The 20,238-nt window shown below is 37.6% G+C and overlaps 1 protein-coding gene across 6 annotated transcripts in view; it reads left to right on the top strand.

Annotated features, from left to right (window-relative positions):
• NUP98 (nucleoporin 98 and 96 precursor) overlaps nt 1-20,238 on the top strand; it is a 114,530-nt gene that overhangs the window by 38,445 nt on the left and 55,847 nt on the right. For 3 of the 6 annotated variants that reach the window (XM_026517980.4, XM_026517979.4, XM_026517977.4), the window contains exons 11-13: nt 29-121; nt 6,362-6,502; nt 17,980-18,113. In XM_026517980.4, the coding sequence (XP_026373765.1) occupies nt 29-121; nt 6,362-6,502; nt 17,980-18,113 (368 nt within the window). The remainder of the gene's footprint in view (nt 1-28; nt 122-6,361; nt 6,503-17,979; nt 18,114-20,238) is intronic. The other 3 variants (XM_048217077.2, XM_026517982.4, XM_026517981.4) reach the window with 1 other exon arrangement.

Here is a 20,238-nt window from a genome sequence, read left to right as displayed (position 1 = left end):
CAGTCCACTCATTCTTTTGTCCTTCTAGGTTTTGGCACAAATACCAGTGGGAGTAGTATTTTTGGAAGTAAACCAGGACCTGGGACTCTGGGAACTGGGCTTGGTGCAGGATTTGGAACAGGTAAGGAACTGTACCGTGAGATTTAGGGAGTGACACAACTTAACTTTTTAATTGCCGGAACTTAAGACCTCTGTTTGATCATATACCTGGGAATAAGAGGCCTAGATTTGCGTTTTCACAAGTGGACTTATAAAACACTCCCAGCAGTTTTGATTTACCAGGTTTAAAACATTTGGACATTTTATCTTAAAGGTTATATGCTCCCTTTCTATAAAATGTTTGTCTTCTAATAGTTCCAGTCTGTCTGGGATTTTTAGTATTTAATGTGAGTACTTGTTAATATGATGGCATTATTAACTTTCAGTTCCCTTGTGCTACCTTTGTTAACAGGCAGGCATTTGAGACTTTGAACTGTTAACCAAGTAAACTTTATTACACTAATAGTAAGAGAACAGTAAGAGTGTCAGTTAGCAAATACTCTGAGGTTTTATAAGGTCTGTGCATACCTCTCAGTTCTTTCCACCTTGATATAGGGCTGTCACACCTTTGTCTCTGTTCCTGCTATTGGTAATTTATTTTTTAGTGGCTTTGAAGACACTGACTCTTCTGCCCGCCAGATTGTTTTAAGCAATATGAGAGTGGTAGTGCTCATAAAATGAACAAGTGCTTCAGCACGTACAGTTCCAGCAAGGTTGTTAAAGCATATAGTTTTGTCTCTTTCCCAAGTCATCTGACCATGGGTACGTGTGGTTATTTAGTTGCAAACCATTTCCACTGTCCAGTTATCTTTTGTCTTTGCTCCTATGCTCTGGTCATTTATCTGTCATCTTTTTTTTTTTTTTTTTAAGATTTTACTATTTAGCAATTTCAACACCCGGTGTGGGGCTTGAACCCACAACCCTGAGATCAAGAGTCACATGCTCCATCAACTCAGCCAGCCAGACACCCCTGTCTTTTCCTTTTTAATAGAACATTAAATTTTATACTCTATGAGCTATACTCATTTTATACTCTATGAACTGTTTCTTTCCATTTTCTTTTTTAAATAAAAGATAAAAGTGCTTCTAAAAAAATTCAACAATACAGAAGTATTATGATAGGTCAACATATTTCAGTTGTGAAGTAACAGCCATTGAAAGTTTGGCATATCCTTGTCAGACTCTTTTATGTACGTTTTATACATTTTTTTCATTTTATACATTTTTCAAACGTGTACACACATAACAGTTATACATGTGTGTGTTTTATGTATTTTTTATTATATTCTTAAATAGAAACCATATCCTACATAAGTGGTTTTTTAAACCAAAGACTGAGATATATTAGTTGGACGTAATATTTATATAATGGGCTACAAGCAGCATTTAAGGAAAAAAACTTTAGAATGGAAAAATCGTTCTACAAAGTAAGGTTAAATATCATTTAATTTTTGTTTTAGTTGTGTGTGTGTTACGGATCTCCGTGTATTTCATATTGTGTGCCACGGTCAAAAATGTTTCAAACTGAAAGCAGCTGCCTTACATGGTATTCTGTATTTCATTTTTTCATTTCCCATGACGTTTTGGGCATATATTTCTTTCTTTGGTCAGTATCTATAGATCTAACTTATTCTTTAAAGATAACTGTTTAGTATTCCATTGTGTATATATGTGTGTATATAAATGTGACACATAATACATACACATAACCATAATTCAGTTTCCCCTTTTAGTAGACATTTGAGTTATTTGATGTTATTAGCAATGCAATAATGAAGATCTTTGTTACATAATTTTGTATGTGTTAGTATTACTATGGGATTGATAGTTGGAATTGGGTCAGAAGATAGATAGATTTTGAATTTTGGTCAGTCTTGCTAATTTGCATTCTAAAAAGAATGCCAGTATGAATTTCTCCTCTCATTGTATAAAAGTGCTCATTTTTCCCATACCTTTCCATATCGTTGGACTTTATCATCTTTACGTGCATGATAGTGGAAATTGGTGTATTCTAATTTGCACTTCACTGATTACTGGTGAAGGATACCCTTATGTATGTTTATTGGCCATTTGAATCTTTTAATTCCCTATTCATAATATTTGATCATTATTTCTTAATCTGTTTTTGAGAGTGCTTTATATATTGTACATATTAACTCTTTTGGGTTGTATGGTAGAGTTTTAGTTGAACTTTTTAACTTATCCAAATTCTATCACATATATTTTACAAGAAATAAAAATTAAAAAGCTCCAGTTTTTTGTGTAGTGTGAGCCCTGAATTTAAGCAGAATATATCAATCAGTGTTCTCTTCTAATCCTGGAGGAAAAATTAGCTTTGACGTGGGCAAATTATGAGCTTTTTCAGGGGTAGTTTTGACACTAGACGGTTTGTGAACCATAAACCTAAAGCTCAGGTAAGATGCTACTCTAATGTCTGTTGTGGATATTTCCACCAAGTCTTTAAGTTTACCATTTAATTTTATGGTATCATCATGTACAAGTTTTATTTTTATGTGGTTAAAGTTGTCATTCTTTCCTGTTTGGCTTCTAGGTCTGCAGGTTATTAGCAGTGCCTTCTCCTGTAGTCCAAGTTACATAACGTCGTAAAACTTTTTCTAATGCTATCATCTTCTCTTCCACAGTAATATAATATCTCAGCCTTTTTATTTATTTGAATATGTTCAGTTTTCCTTAAATAGTTCCACCTCAGAGACAACAGATAACATTTTTACTGCTGTTATATAGCCCTCATTCATGCTTTGTATAAACTAAAACCCAAATACGATCAGTAAAGAATTTTACACCTCCAGCCTTAGCAGCAGTAGATCATGTAGGGAAATGAGAGTTCAGTGAACCACCATGCATACACTGTTGGAATTCTTTTGATGATCACCTCTGCTAAAGCAGACTTTAGGCTTTGAGAGCAGTGTGTCTGGAGACAGTTGTATGTGAATACCCATGTTTATGAACTCTATGTTTCATGGTATCACAAGTAGAATAGCGCTGTAGCTTTGGGTGATGTCTTTTTGGGGCATTAGCTTAGTGGGTACTCCTGTGCACCTTTTGTTTTGAGTGATGGGGATTCATACTCCTTTTGTTTTGAGTAATGGAGATTCAGACTCCTACCTCAGCAAAGGTAAAATTTCCTATAACAATTTCTTCTGTAAAACATTTATTCTTTGGTATGCGATATCTTCCCCCCTGATGTGCTCAGACTAAGGAACACTCATTAAATCATGGGAATGTAAGTTTCTGATTTGACAGTGATACTGTCATTGGCACTATCAGTAGTATGGCATTTTCTTGGTAGTTACTTGGTAATATTAAGAAATTTTAGTTCTTAAAAATTTTCTATAAAGTAATAAGTTTAAGGGTACATCTAGTAAAGCTCATTGTTATACTAAGGTATACACAGAAAAATTTACTCAAGGTAATAGATACCATAAATAAAATTAAATTTTAATGTTTATTAGGTCTCAAAAGGAATATAACCATTTTCACTTTTCTCTTGAGCATGCTTGTAGTTTCTAGGGCCACTATTACTATGGTGCCCCCCCATATATCTGCTTTATGATTCCTACAGCTAATTTTAAGTACACCACATTTCATAAATGGACATTATGTTCCATCAGCATGTCCCTTAACTTGTGAACTATTGGTAGGTCTTTTCATTAAGCAAAGAAATCCATTTGCATAATAGGAGATAGATCTGGATAAAATGCATGCTTTTCCATTAATAAATTGCAACAGTATGCAGGCAGATCACTTTATGACAGTCTCTTTCTGGGTCACCTGAACCTCCCAATGCCTTTTATATTCTTTTTTTGGGTTATTGAAGTAACACTGGTTTTTAGACTGTTTCATGGTTCTTCATCCAGGACTACTACAAAGGTGAGGGAAATACACATCCATCCAGATGACAGATTTTTGTTTATTTTTTTACTTTTTATTATTTTTTTAAGATTTTATTTATTTGTCAGAGCGCACAAGCAGAGGGAGTGGCAGGCAGAGGGAGAAGCAGGCTCCCCACTGAGCAAGTATCCCGATGCTGGCCTTGATCCCAGCACCCTGGGATCATGACCTGAGCTGAATGACTGAACCACCCAGGCATCCCTGTCTATTTTATATATTTGGGTTTCTTCTAAGTTTTTGTTCAGGGGGTAAGGAGGCATTTGTTATCTGGAAAAATAAAGAATTCTGAAATTTGTGCTGTAAACTGTGTCCTTCAAGGGAAGTAATTTCAGTTTTTCTTGAAATTTTCACCAATTTCTAATGGTTTGGAACGTTAAAAGGAGTAGTCTTTCCTGTTCCAAAGCTGGGCTTTGAGAGAAATAATCCGTTGGCTACGTTGTTGTCTTCTTGTTATTAATGAGGTTATAGGGTTAAGAAATGTTTTGTCCTTTCAGTAGTTACCCTCACTAATTTATATTGTATGGATTTTCTGAGTATAGACTTCCTGTCTTTTTTTTATTGCAATCTCAGAGCAGTTCATATTCAATATATATATGTATTTTTAAGATTTTACTTATTTTTTTAAAGATTTTATTTATTTGACAGAGAGAGACACAGCGAGAGAGGGAACACAAGTAGAGGGAGTGGGAAAGGGAGAAGCAAGCTTCCCACTGAGCAGGGAGCCTGATGCGGGGCTCGATCCCAGGACCCTGGGATCATGACCTGAGCCAAAGGCAGACTCTTAACTGACTGAGCCACCCAGGCACCCCAAATTTTACTTATTTTAGAGAGAGAGAGTGCGAGCGGGTGCAGAGGGAGGGGAAGAGAGAATCTCAAGCAGGCTCCACACTGAGCACAGAGCCCAACGGGGTGGCTCCATTTCACAACCCTGAGATCATGACCTGAGCTGAAATCAAGAGTTGGAAGCTTAACTGACTGAGCCACCCAGGTGTCCCTCGATATTTTTGACCTCTAAGTATTCTGTCTTTGAAGTGATTTTATCTCGCTCAAGATGCATTGTTGCGTTAAAAGGAACTTTTTTTTTTTTTAAGGATTTTATTTATTTATTTGACACAGAGAGGCAGCAAGAGAGGGAACACAATCGGGGGGGGGAGTGGGAGAGGGAGAAGCAGGCTTCCCACTGAGCAGGGAGCCCAATACGGGGCTCGATCCCAGAACGCTGGGATCATGACCTGAGCTGAAGGCAGACGCTTAACGACTGAGCCACCCAGGCACCCCTAAAAGGAGCTTTAGATCATCTAAATTGCCAGTAACTTTTTGAGGAGGAGAGGATGGAAATTTTAAAAAAATTTTTATGTCAATAATTTATTCTAAATAAATTCATCCCATTTTCACTGCCAACAAGATCCTTAAGCAAGATTCATTTAGGCTTTAAAACGTAAGTTTCTGTACTCGATTTCCCCTTGGTGAAAATAAGTTTGTATTCTATCCAGTCTGATTCATGATGAAACGTGAGTCTGCTTAGTAAGCACATCACAAGGCATTTCGCTTTTCTTTTTTAAAGTTTTACTTATTTAGGTAATCTCTGCACTCCAGGTGGGGCTCTAACTCACGACCCCAAGATCAAGAATCACACGTTCTTCCAACTAAGCCAACCAGGTGCCCCTATAGCTTTTTATGAAACAAAACGTTTGTCTTGGTATAGTTTGCATGAGATAGTATATTTGAAAGTATTACTTTTGCTATTCAAAGATGGTATTGGCTATGGTTTTCTATAGTTTAGTCTCTACGTTAGTCAAAAAGATGACATTGTGATTGGTTCAGGTGCATATTTTGATTTGCAAATACTGAAATTTAAGGAGACTTGATTATTTTTTAATTCTTTCTAACTCTATAGTACTGTAGTGTAGCAGTTAAGAACCCTAATTGTATTGTCCGATGCACCAAGGTTTGAACCTCATTTTCACCATTTACTATATTTTTGACATTGAGCTAATTACTAAACCCTCCGTTTTCTCATCTGTTAAATGTGGATATTTCCTACTTCAGGCTTATGAAGATTAAGTGGGATACTAGCTAATATTTAATGAATATTAGTATCTACCAGTCCTCTTGTAAATGCTTAATATATGTTTATTCATTTTAACCTTAGGATAAATATGTATGTATTACTATTTTATGTTATAGTTGAGGAAACTAAAGCACAGAGGGGTTTAAGTATTTTGCCTCTGATGTATGTAATGTACTCAGCACAGTGCCTGGCAATAGTTAGCATTTACTGTATTACCTCTTGTTGAAATGAGTAGTCATTATGAAGTTTCCAAATGTATTATATTTTTAAGTAACTGACCTCTGGCATAACATTCAAAGGATCTCCTGTGGCACTTTTTCTTTCCTCTTGTCTCCATAGCTCTTGGTGCTGGACAGGCATCTTTGTTTGGGAACAACCAACCTAAGATCGGAGGGCCTCTTGGTACAGGAGCCTTTGGGGCCCCTGGATTTAATACTACGACAGCCACTTTGGGCTTTGGAGCCCCCCAGGCCCCAGTAGGTAAGTGTCAGTCACTTTAGAAGGCTTTACTCAGTTTATTTCTTGCTAATACTTGACTTGGTGACCTGATTTTTTCCTCTCAATCCATCCCACCCCTACCAAAGCAGTACACAGACACACATCATAAAACAGTCCCAGGCTTGTGATGGATCCTGGCCTTTTCTGCTTCCCACTCCTGGGCCTAGTCCCCTAAAGAGACTGCTTTGTTACGACTACTTTGTTTCCTGGTACATAGTTAAGTTCCTATCCCTAAATGATGTGCTTGTGTTGCTGTGTTTTGCTTTATTTATTTAAGTCTTAAGTAAATTTAACTTGTTAATGGTAGATGAGAAATAGAGCTCACTTATCACCTACCTGTGTGTTCTTATTCACTTCTCCTAATATAGCTATGTTACTAAATACCTTAAGTTTAGTTTTATGTATTGGAGTGTTTTTCATACTTCATTCATTTGAATTACCCTTTCCTAGTTTTTGCCCTCTCTGCCTCCTACCTGTTGTTATTTTTAACTTAAAATTAACTTTTTAGCTTGAATATCTTTTTAAAAGAAATCTATTCTGTTGGAGATAAAAATAACTGATATCACCTGGCATAAATAGAGTAACTGAGTGAATGAGAGAGAGCAAGAGAAAATTAAGCTCGTCTCTGTACCATGAAGTCATCTCCCATACTGTCTGTCATGATCTGTGTACCACATTTGGATAAGCCTTTTGCAAATTTAAGCTATGTCCCTACATACTGTTTCTTATTCTATCAACTGAGAGACAGTATTTCTGAGTCCCCTTGATCAAGCAAGGGTGTTAGTGCCCTTTCTTACCTTTCTTTTTTTCCTGATTTCTTCTTTTGCCATCTTTTTATTTTCATATTGATAACAATGATAATATATTCTGTCCTGTAATTATTACCTTCATCTTTTCTCTGATTAAAGAATAATTTCAAAGTTGTAAATGTGAACACAGCATATTATTACAACTATGAAAACATTGCTGCCCAGCCACATACACCCTTTTTATACAGCTTTTTCTTTCTCCTGGAATTTCTGATTCTTTTTTCCCCCTTAGATTACCAGCCCTTATCACCTTCCTAAACTGGTCCGAATTCTTAAGGATGGTGTCAGAATTCTTTTACTCTGGATACATCATCATTGATCCCTCTGTCCTTCCTCCTGCAGCAGTAGGATCTCTGATTATTCCCTAGGCCTTCAGCATTGCTTCCAGTATTCCCTTCAAATCTACTCAGTGGGAACTGCTCTGTCTTGGGTGTAGGTTTTTCCCTTTTATTTATTTCTTGAATTATCCGGAATGTGTTTTTAAGTAAAGTGTATCTGAAGGGTAAACTTTGATCATTTATAGGTCTGAAAATACCTTTTTTTGTTCCTCATGCTTTAATGTTATGGAATTCTAGTGTGAAAATAATCTATCCTCAGAACTTGGACTATATTCCTTGCATTAGCCATTATTTGATGAGAAGTCTAATGCTTTCTGATTCTTGAGACTTGTTCAGCTCCTACCCCACAAGCATTTAGTATTGTCCCTTTGTCCTGAAATTTCACTAAATTGCTTATACCCTTTCCATCTTTTATTTTTAAGGTTTTTGGTGTGTTTTTTTTTTAGACTTGGGGGAGGGGCAGAAGGAGAGGGAGAGAAAATATTAAGCAGGCTCCACACCCAGCCCAGAGCCTGACATGGGGCTCGATCTTACAACCCTGAGATCATGACCTAAGGCAAAACCAAGAGTCAGACACCACCAGCTGAGCCACTCAGGTGCCCCCTTCCTGTCTTAATGCTTGATATTTAAGGTGCGTTTCTATTTTTTAGGAGATTTCTGAATACCTTCTCAATCATTTTGAATTTTTATTTTCAACTTACAAAAAATTCTTTCTCATTCTCTGAAAGTTCCTTTTGTCAGGCATCCAGTTCTTAGATGCAATTTTCTCTTGAAATTTTGTTAACTGGCATTAAAAAAATTTTTAAGGAATTTTCTGTGCCTTAAATCTTCAGATTATTTTTGCTTTGGTCCCACTCTTTAATGCTCTGTGATCTTTACCATTCATGTTCAAGAATAAACTAATAAAAAGCTCACTGGCAATTTATGTGTATGAGTAGAGCTTGTTTACCAGTAAGTTTCCCCTTAAGGTAAGTAGTCCAGGAACCAGCTATTATTCAAGGGTCCTCTGATGGTTAGAATGCCACATTCTTAGCTCTGGGATGATGCAAGTACTGAAACTAGTTGCCCTTGTTCTTTCCATGTGATAACTTGGTTTCATCAGAGGCACACTGGCTGATGTTTGGCTTATCTGTTGAGCATCAGTGATTAGGAGGATGAAGGTATGGGTGTTTTGTATATGTACTTTGCCTTGGTTCATCTCTCCTGCTTTCAGTCTCACTTCATCAAACTTGGTATCATTGAATCTCTAATCTTTCTGGGATTCTACAGGGCAGATATACTCCACTTTGGGCTGTAATCCCCTATGAATGTATTCTAAGCTATACTTCACTCTATCCTGCTTTGTCATTCCTCTGTCTACTTCTTTCCCCTAGAAATTTGTATTTTCTCTTCTGTTCATTTGTTACATCCCATTCTTTGTCATTGTGGGTTATATAGATATATTTCAATTTGTTCTAAACATAGATTTTACTTAGGGGCTCCTGGGTGGCTCAGTTGGTTAAACATCTGCCTTCGGCTCAGGTCATGATCCTGGGGTCCTGGGATTGAGCCCTGCATCGGGCTCCTTGCTCAGCGGGGAGTCTGCTTCTCCCTCTCCCTCTGCCCCTCCTTACCGTTAGTGCATGCACGTGCACGCTGTCTCTCTCTCTCTCTCTCACTCACTTTTTCCTCTCAAATAAATAAATAAAATCTTCTTTTAAAAAACAGATTTTACTGAGATCTTTGGTGTGGAGGTGAATTAGGATTCTAATTGATTTGTGTGAACGTTAGAACCAACTTTATCATTAAAAGTGAGATTTCCACTTTTATTTCTTTTTCTTAGTTTTAGTTGTTTTCAGTAGAAGGATGTATCATAAATATTGTAACCTGCCATTTTTACTTGGATAGTGTTCTGAATAGTTTGGGTTTTTAAAATTTTTTTAAAAAGTTTAGTTATTTAAGTAATCTCTACACCCAACATGGGGCTTGAACTCACAACCCCGAGATTAAGAGCAACTTGATCTTCTGACTGAGCTAGCCAAGTACCCCTTGAATGTTTTTTGATAATCCATCTTTTTCTAAAGTCAATTAAAAGTTCCTGACATGAGCATTTCATATTACAGCTACATAGGGTACTGTTACCACACATTTGAAAGTAGCTGTATTGCCTTTTAGAGCGTACATCTTTGCATCAGAGGATGGTAGTTGGAAGGTGCTTTAGAGCTTATGTGAGTGCTCTCTTACTGTGGGAGTTCCTCAGTTACAGTTTTCCAAATCAGTCTAGTCCATTGTTTTGTTCAGGTTGTTTAGAAACCAAAACATGCCTCCGTGGAATTTCCACTCAGTGGTTCTACTTTTACCTCCTAAGCTAAGCAAACCAGTCTGTTACAGTTTCCTTGCAGTAACCCTATTATCTTTCTTCCAGATAAAATGTCATCAGGTTTTTCTATTCTCAGACTTTATTTTTTATACTTTTTCCTATTCCTTTAATCATTTGATCATGATGTGGCTTTTCAGTATGTTTTCAAATTATTATGACTGAATTGACTGTGACACAAATGGTAGCTTAACTAGTGCTTATGCTTGCTTGTTCTCTTATTTTTGCTAACGTATCAGCTCTCTTACCTATATTCTTAAATAATACAGTTAACTTAGAGAATATTTCATATTTAAACATACAGATATAAAAACATCCTGTTCACACACTTTCCTAATTATGTTTGGATTCGTTAAAGGAGTTCTTACCCTTTTGAGTAAGCCCAGATGGGGTGACCTATTATACTTGTTAATGATGGGATCAGCTGGTGCAGGTCAGTGTTATTTTTAATGGATCGTTGCCTGTCAAGTAACAAACTGAGTAGTGAATATTAGAATTCTTATGAAAACATCCAGGTTTTCTTGGGTCTCCTTGAATAGTCCATAGAATAACATTATGCTGTTATTGTGTGGCACTCTGTACCGAAGCTACATTTTTATATTTTTTTCTCACTGATAGTCTTATAAATTGGCTTTTGGAATTGATTTGTTGTATGCTCTTTAAATTGACATCTCCTCTGGGTTTCACAGTCTTGAGCAAACTTGTACTTTCCCCTTACATATTAGCATATGGTGTTTTAGTATTTAATTAATACATCTGATTTTAAGAAAGCTTAATTTGACTAAGGTGGATTTACCACTTTTTCGTTAATTTAGCTTTAGATGTCTGTTCTGGGTTTTTTGTTGTTGCTGCTGCTGTTGGGGTTTTTTTTCCCCCCTGTTGTATTAAAATTTTCCAAATGTTTTGTTTGTGGGACTCGTTTAATGTGGATTATCGTATTATATTTTGGCATTAGCTTTGTTTTAAACACTTATAAAGGGCAAAAGTATTTTTCTTTCTAAAATGATTTAGGTATGATTTTATTTTATTTTTTTTTAATCAGTATTTTTGGAAATATTTTGGAAAGGTTTCTTCATCAATTGGTATAACACAGATAGTTGTGGGAGTTTTCTTGTTTTTGTTTTTTGTTTGTTTTTTACTGTGTGTGATTATAGATCATCATTCCTTGTCTGTTCCCTAAATTGCCTGTGACTGATGACGTGTTTTTACAATTTAAAAGAAAATTAGACTAACCAAGTGATATTTTTTCTTTCAATTTTTACTTGAATGTAATATGAATATTAAATGTAAATAATAAACATATAAGGACACCTTAACAGCCATTTTCATGGCTGTCATGTTTTGTATGCCACTTTCTTCCTCAATAGTCTTAGTATACTTAATATTGTTTATTCTGGAATTTTTACTTACTAAATTAAATCAAAAATATTTCCTTATTTCAACTGTGAAACACATTGTCATTATTTTTAATAACTATCTAACCTACCGTGTTGATGTATCATGATTTTTACAACTGTGAATGTTGAATATAGGTTGTTTCCAAGTCATAACAATTACAGATAATATTTATTTAATATTTACAAACATTTCTTTGTTTCTAGTTTAATTAAACCCTTGGGTTAAATTTCCATGATTGAAATGACTAGGTTAAAAAATATAAAAACAGGAGTTAAGATGGCAGAGGAGTAGGGGTCCCCTTTTTCAGCTGGTCCCCTGAGTCGAGCTGGTAGGTACCAGACCATCCTGAAAACCCACGGAATCAGCCTGAGACGCAGGAAGATACATCTGGATCTCTACAAATGAACATCTCCAGCGCTGAGTATTGAGATACGAAGCGGGGAGCCGTGAAACCTCGCACAGACATCGGAAGATGAACAGAAGGGGTAGGGAGCCTCCGCGCTCGGGTGCCGGGAAGCGGTAGCCACCTGCACTGGGGAACGGGCTGGACTCGTGGACCGGCACCCGCGAGAGAGCAGACTGAGACCGTGAGCCTGGGAACGCAAGCCCGTCCGAACTGAAAACCGGAGCTCCAGAGCGCTCTCTGGAACCGGACTGAGACCGGGAGCTCAGGAGCGTGCGCGCTTGCGACCAGACTGAAAACTGGAGCTCCGGAGTGCACACGAACCTCACTGAAACAGGGAGCTTGGGAGCGTGCGCGGGGGCGGCTGGCGGTGTTAGAAACACAAAGGACAGAGATGTGCCAGCCCTGGAAGTGAGGGCTGGGACGCCGGTTGCAGGATTTTTAGCAGCACCAACAGAAACAGAGTTAAAGAGGCCAGAAGAGCTCAGTGGAGAGCGGACTGCAATCTCTCTGTTCTGAGAGGCTAGGATACGGCCACTGCTGCTCTGACTCTCAGAAGAGTCACAGAAAACCTCCAGGGAAAGCCGCCAGAGAACAAAAGCCCGGAAATACCAGCTCACAGTGTGCCCCTCCCCATCCCCCCTCGCGGGGGGCAGGGAGACTCTGCCCAAACAGGGTTGCATGAGTATCAGCACGGCAGGCACCTCCCCCAGAAGGCAGGCTGAAAAATCAAGAAGCCCACATCCCTAAGGTCCCTATAAAACAAATGCACACTGCCTGTGTCCTGGTCAATAATTTGAGTTCTGGGCAACCCCGCAACGTCTCCTCATCAGAATGACAAGAAGGAGAAATCCCCTCCAGCAAAGAAAAGATAATGAGTCTGTGGCCTCTGCCACAGAACTGATGGATATGGATATAACCAAATTGTCAGAAATGGAGTTCAGGGTAACAATGGTCAAGATGATGTGTAGACTTGAAAAAAATATTAACGCAAATATTAACGAGAATATAGAATCTCTAAGGGTGGAAATGAGAGCTAATCTGGCAGAAATTAAAAATGCCATGAATCAAATGCAGTCAAAACTAGATACTCTGACGGCCAGGGTAAATGAGACAGAAGAATGAATTAGTGAATTGGAAGATGGGATGGTAGAAGAGAAAGCTAAAACAGACACTTGGCTCAAAAAAATCCAATCTCAAGAGTGTAGGTTATGGGAGATTACTGACTCAGTGAAACGTTCCAATGTCAGAATCATTGGCATTCCTGAGGGGAAGTGAAAACTTCCCCAGTCTAGCAAAGGAAACAAGCATTCGTGTCAAAGAGGCAGAGAAGACCCCTCCCAAATTCAACCACGACAAACCTATGCCTCGTCACGTCATAGTGCAATTCGCAAATATTAGATCCAAGGATACAGTATTGAGAGCGTCCAGGGCAAAGAAAGTTCTCACGTACAAAGGCAAAAATATTAGGATTACGTCAGACCTGTCTACACAGACCTGGAATGAGAGAAAGGGTTGGGGGGGCATTTTTAAAGCTCTTTCAGAGAAAAACATGCGGCCAAGGATCCTTTATCCAGCAAGGCTGTCATTCAGAATTGATGGCGAGATAAAGACCTTCCAGAATCTCCAGTCACTGACCAATTTCGTAACCACGAAACCAGTCCTACAGGAGATATTAAGGGGGGGTTCTATAAAAGTAAAAAGGCCCCAAGAGTGATACAGAACAGAAAGTCACAATCTATAGAAACAAAGTCTTTACAGGCAACATGGCATCATTAAAATCCTATCTCTCAATAATCAGTCTCAATGTAAATGGCCTAAATGCTCCCATAAAATACCACAGGGTTGCAGATTGGATAAAAAGACATGACCCATCTATTTGCTATCTACAAGAGACTCATTTTGAACCTAAAGATACATCCAGACTGAAAGTAAAGGGATGGAATACCATCTTTCATGCCAGTGGACCACAAAAGAAAGCTGGGGTAGCAATTATGTCAGACAGACTGGATTTTAAACTAAAGACTATAGTTAGAGATACAGAAGGGCACTATATTATTCTTAAAGGATGTATCCACCAAGTGGATATGACAATTATAAATTTATATGCCCCCAACAGGGGAGCAGCAAGATATACAAGCCAACTCTTAACCAGAATAAAGAGACCTATAGATAAAAATACGTTAATAGTAGGGGACCTCAACACTCCACTATCAGCAATAGACAGATCACCTAAGCAGAAAATCAAAGAAACAAGAGCTTTGAATGCCATACTAGATGAGTTGGACCTCATAGATATATATAGAACACTACACCCCAGAATAAAAGAATACTCATTCTATTCTAATGCACATGGAACATTCTCCAGAAGACATCAGGTTCTGGGTCACAAAACAGCTCTCAACCGATACCAAAAGACAAATTATTCCCTGCATATTCTCAGACCACAATGCTTTGAAATTGGAACTCAATCACAAGGAAAAATTTGGAAGAAACTCAAACACTTGGAAACTAAGAACCATCCTGCTCAAGAATGATTGGATAAACCATGAAATCAAAAATCAATTTAAACAATTTATGGAGACCAACGAGAATGAAAACACAACGGTCCAAAACCTATGGGACACTGCAAAGGCAGTCCTAAGGGGAAAATACATAGCCATCCAAACCTCACTCAAAAGAATAGAAAAATCTAAAATGCAGTTTTTATATTCTCACCTCAAGAAGCTGGAACAAGAGCAGAAGAACAGGCCTACCCTGTTGATCGAGAACGCAGTTGATCAAGATTAGAGCAGAGATCAGTGAATTAGAAACCAGGAGCACAGTAGAGCAGATCAACAGAACTAGAAGCTGGCTCTTTGAAAGAATAAATAATATTGATAAGCCACTGGCAAGACTTATTCAAAAGAATAGAGAAAGGACCCAGATTAATAAAATTATGAATGAAAAGGGAGAGGTTGCAACCAACACCAATGAAATAGGAAGGATCATTAGAAACTTTTATCAACAGCTTTATGCAAATAAATTAAACAACCTGGAGAAATGGATGCCTTCCTGGAAACCTATAAACTACCAAGACTGAAACAGGAAGAAATTGATTTTTTAAATAGATCAGTTAATTATGAAGAGATTGAAGGAGTGATCAAAAACCTTCCAAAAAACAAGACTCCAGGGTCTGATGGATTCCCTGGGGAATTCTACCAAACATTCAAAGAAGAAATAATACCTATTCTTCTGAAGCTGTTTTAAAAAATAGAAACACAAGGAAAACTACCAAACTCATTCTATGAGGCCCATATTACCTTGATTCCCAAACCAGGCTAAGACCCCATCCAAAAGGAGAATTACAGGCCTATATCCCTGATGAATATGGACGCCAAAATTCTCAACAAGATCCTAGCTAATAGGATCCAACAGTACATTAAAAGGATTATCCATCATGACCAAGTGGGATTCATCCCTGGGATGCAAGGGTGGTTCAACATTCGCAATCTATCAGTGTGATAGATCATATCAACGAGAAAAGAGTCAAGAACCATATGCTCCTCTTCAGAGTATAGGGATAGAAGGTACATTCCTCAATCTCACAAAAACCATCGATGAAAAGCCTACAGCAAATATCATTCTCAATGGGGAAAAGCTGGAAGCCTTTCCCTTAAGATCAGGAACACGACAAGGATGTCCATTCTCGCCATTGTTATTCAACATAGTACTAGAAGTCCTTGCATCAGCAATCAGACAACAAAAAGGGATAAAAGGTGTCCAAATCGGCAAAGAAGAAGTCCAACTGTCTCTCTCCGCAGATGACATGATACTCTATATGGAAAACCCAAAAGAATCCATCCCCAAACTACTAGAAGTTATAGAGCAATTCAGTGATGTGGCGGGATACAAAATCAGTGCTCAGAAATCAGTTGCATTTCTGTACACGAACAAAGAGACTGAAGAAAGAGAAATTAGGGAATCCATTCCATTTACAATAGCACCAAAAATCATACGTTATCTCGGAATTAACCAGAGACATAAAGGACCTATATTCTAGAAACTACAAATCACTCTTGAAAGACATTAAAGAAGACACAAAAAGATGGAAAAATATTCCATGCTCATGGATCGGAAGAATTAACATAGTTAAAATGTCCATGCTACCCAGAGCAATCTACACTTTCAATGCCATCCCAGTCAAAATACCAATGACATTTTTCAAAGAACTGGAACAAACAGCCCTTAAATTTGTGTGGAACCAGAAAAGGCCCCATGTCACCAAGGAATTGTTGAAAAGGAAAAAACAAAGCTGGGGGCATCATGTTGCTGGATTTCAAGCTGTACTACAAAGCTGTGATCACAAAGACAGCATGGTACTGGCACAAAAACAGAAACATAAGACCAATGGAACAGAATAGAGAACCCAGAAATGGACCCTTGGCTCTTTGGGCAACTAATGTTTGACAAAGTGGGAAAAAACATCCAGTGGAAAAAAGACAGTCTCTTCAGTAAATGGCGCTGGGAAAATTGGACAGCTACATGCAAAAGAATGAAACTTGAGCACTCTCTCACACCACACACAAAGATAAACTCCAAATGGATGAAAGACCTCGATGTGAGACAGGAATCCATCAAAATCCTAGAGGAGAACACAGGCAGCAATCTCTTTGACATTGGCCACAGCTACTTTTTTCATGACATCTCCAAAGGCAAGAGAAACAAAGGAAATAATGAACTTGTGGGACTTCATCAAGACAAAAAGCTTCTGCACAGCCAAGGAAACAGTCAAAAAAACTAAGAGGCAGCCCACAGAATGGGAGGAGATATTTGCAAATGACATTACAGATAAAAGACTGGTATCCAAGATCTACAAAGAACTTCTCAAACTCAATGCAAAAGAAACAAACAAATCAAAAAATGGGCAGAAGATATGAACAGACACTTTTCCAGTGAAGACATATAAATGGCTAACAGACACGTGAAAAAATGTTCAAAATCATTAGCCATCAGGGAAATTCAAATCAAAACCACACTGAGATACCACCTTACGCCAGTTAGAATGGCAAAAATTGACAAGGCAAGAAACAACAATTGTTGGAGAGGATGTGGGGAAAGGGGATCCCTCCTACATTATCGGTGGGAATGCAAGTTGGTACAGACACTTTGGAAAACAGTGTGGAGGTCCCTTAAAAAGTTAAAAATTGAGCTACCCTATGATCCAGCCATTGCACTACTGGGTATTTACCCCAAAGATACAGACGTAGTGAAGAGAAGGGCCATATGCACCCCAGTGTTCATAGCAGCTCTGTCCACAATAGCTAAATCGCTGAAGGAGCTGAGATGCCCTTCAACAGATGACTGGATTAAGAAGATGTTGTCCATATATACAATGGAATATTACTCAGCTATCAACAAGAACAAGTTCTCAACATTTGCTGCAACATGGATGGGACTGGAGGAGATAATGCTAAGCGAAATAAGTCAAGCAGAGAAAGACAATTATCATATGGTTTCACTCATTTATGGAACATAGGAAGTAGGAAGATCGGTAAAAGAAAGGGAAGAAGAAAGGGGCCGTAAACAGAAGGGGGAAGGAACTCTGGGAAACAAACTGAGGGCTTCAGAGGGGAGGGGGGGAAATGGAATAGGCTGGTGATGGGTAGTAAGGAGGTCATGTATTGCATGGTGCACTGGGTGTTATACACAAGTAATAAATCATGGAACTTTAAAAAAATAAATTTTAAAAATATATAAAAACAGTATTTGTTTTATGTACTGTTACGTTGTTTCTTTTAGAGTAAACCAATTTATAATGTTTCCGGAAGTCAAAGACTGTAATTCTTTTCATACAGCTGTGGCACTGATAGATAATGAGGTAGATATAAATATTTCTTCAATGTTGTTTAAATTGTATTTCATTGATTATTAGTGACAGTGAACACCTAAGTAAAATTTTTGTGTTGTCTCTTATGAAATGCCTCTTCATATCTTTTACCCATTAGTTTGTTGATTTTCTTCACAGTTTGCTCCTCTGCTCTCCACCAATAATGCCATTGAGTGAGTCTGAACATTTTGAAGACCTCGCCACAATGATTCTGTGCACTCTTGCTATAATTGCTTTGGATCCCTGGACTGACATGTTGCTTTCTCTTTTCTTTTTTCTCAAAAAGCTTTGACAGATCCCAATGCTTCTGCTGCCCAGCAAGCGGTTCTCCAACAGCACATCAATAGTTTAACGTACTCACCTTTTGGAGACTCTCCTCTCTTCCGAAATCCCATGTCAGACCCTAAGAAGAAAGAAGAGGTAAATTTAAGGATGCTTTTGTAAAGTTTATTCTCAGATCAAGAGAAACTAAAAGTGCAGAATATATTTTCTTACATATATAACCTAAGCAAAGTTAGGTGTAATTAAGTTTTTAAGACACATTATTTATGCTTTTCACTGAGCCAGGAGGTATATTATGTTTGCAGTATCTGGAAGGCAGCATGACTAAAGCAGTGACATGAATACTGGACTGGAGGTGAGGGCTGAGACTTTTCAGTAGCCCTGAAGTAAGGCAGATATTATTATTTCCATTTTATAGTTGAGCAAACTAAGGCTCAGAGAGGCTGATTTTTCTAAAATCATAATGTTCTTAAGTGGTATATCACTATCTTTTCTTCTGGCTTAGTTAACTTTGTCTTAATTTTTTATGCTCTAGTGTCAAATGATCTTCTGTTCCCGGTGGTGTGGGTTAAAAGTAGACTTTGGTCTGTTTAATCCTTGTGTTACCGTGTACAATCTGAGACCTTGAGCATGTCTTTTTGCCTCTGAATGTGTTTCTTCATCCGTAAAATGGGAATAGTAATACCGTTCAGTGTTGAGAATTAAATGAGATAATGCATACCTGGCTTATAATAAGTTGGTCAGTCTACAGATAATATTACTCAGTTATTTATGTCATCTCATTTCTCCCTCAGCTGGTTCTTGAATTAACCCTATAACTAGATATAAAGGGAAGTAAGATAGGAATTTAAAGTGCTTTTTAACATGCTTTGTGAATGTAAGTTGTGCTTAGATGAAAATTATGTGTGGGACTTCTGGGTGGCTCGATCAGTTAAGTGACTGACTCTTGATCTCAGCTCAGGTCTTGATCTCAGGGTCATGAGTTCAAGCCCTGCACTGGGCTCCATGCTGGGCGTTGAGCCTGCTTGAAAAGAGAAAAGAAAATAGAATTATGTGTTATTTGTGCAGCAGAATTATAGGTCTAAATATGTGCTAGTCAGTGTGTTCAGTAGTGAGGATACAAAATGAAAATAAGAACTTATCATCTAAGAGCTTGCTATTTATTTAGTGAGAAAGATTGGATCTGTTAATGTGTTTAAATTTACTCAAGTTCAATATAGTAAATACAGTAATAAAATAGCCTGTCAGCTGATGAGTGGATAAACAAACTGTATGTGTATATACATGATGAAATATCACATTTAGTCATAAAAAGGAATGAAGTACTGATACGTGCTACATACAACATGGATGAACCTTGAAAATATTATATTGGGTGAAAGAAGCCAGACACAAGAGGCTACGTGATTCCATTTATATAAAATGCCTTGACTAGGCAAATTTATTGAGACAAAGTAGATTCATGTTTGCCTAGGGTGGGGGGTGGAATTGGGAGGCATATCATTTGTTTTTGGAGTGAGAGAAGTGTTCTGGATTTAGTGGTGATTCTTGTGCAACTTAGTAGATATAGTAACCCCCCCAAGTAGTATGCATTAAAATGGTGAATATTATGTTAAGGAAGAGCGTAGATTTTTGGGTGAGTTTGATAAGGCTTTGCGAAAGAGATAACATTTAACTTTTTTTGAGTATTTATGGAGAAGTTGGTAGATCTAGGTCAAGACATTCCAAGCAATGGCACACCATTGTGAGAGATCACAAAAAAGGTCTAGGAAGGTTCATTGTTGCTGAAGTGTAAATAGTCTGCACTGTAAAGAGAAACGTAAACTGTGACAGGGTTTCATATTTTAGACATTGCTGTTTCAAGTGGTTATATAATCCCATGTATAATGTTAAGGAAAACAAATGTATAACACTCTGCAGATATTATAGAAATACAATAAAGGTGCCATCAAAATCAACCTGAAGTCTTATTTTAGTTGTATGTCTCTTCTATTAACTTGTAATTTTGTCAAAAATCAGGGAAAGTGATTTCATTATTTTTATTGCCAGTACTTAGTGTTTGACTCATGGCAGTTATCAACGTTTACTAAATGCTGAATAAATGCAAGCTAATACTGTTGTTTTCAGAGTGATTTGGATTGTATGGAGGTTGAATAGTAATTCATGGGTGCATCTCAGTTTATTCCGAAGGTTAAGATTTTGGGTTTCATTGAAAAAGAAACAGAGGTATCTAGTTGGGTAAATGGCAGAGATATTTGAACTT

The sequence above is a fragment of the Ursus arctos genome, unplaced genomic scaffold (assembly GCF_023065955.2).
Source record: "Ursus arctos isolate Adak ecotype North America unplaced genomic scaffold, UrsArc2.0 scaffold_22, whole genome shotgun sequence".
NCBI classification, from domain to species: Eukaryota; Metazoa; Chordata; class Mammalia; order Carnivora; family Ursidae; genus Ursus; species Ursus arctos.
This window is presented reverse-complemented; position numbering and strand designations above follow the sequence as displayed.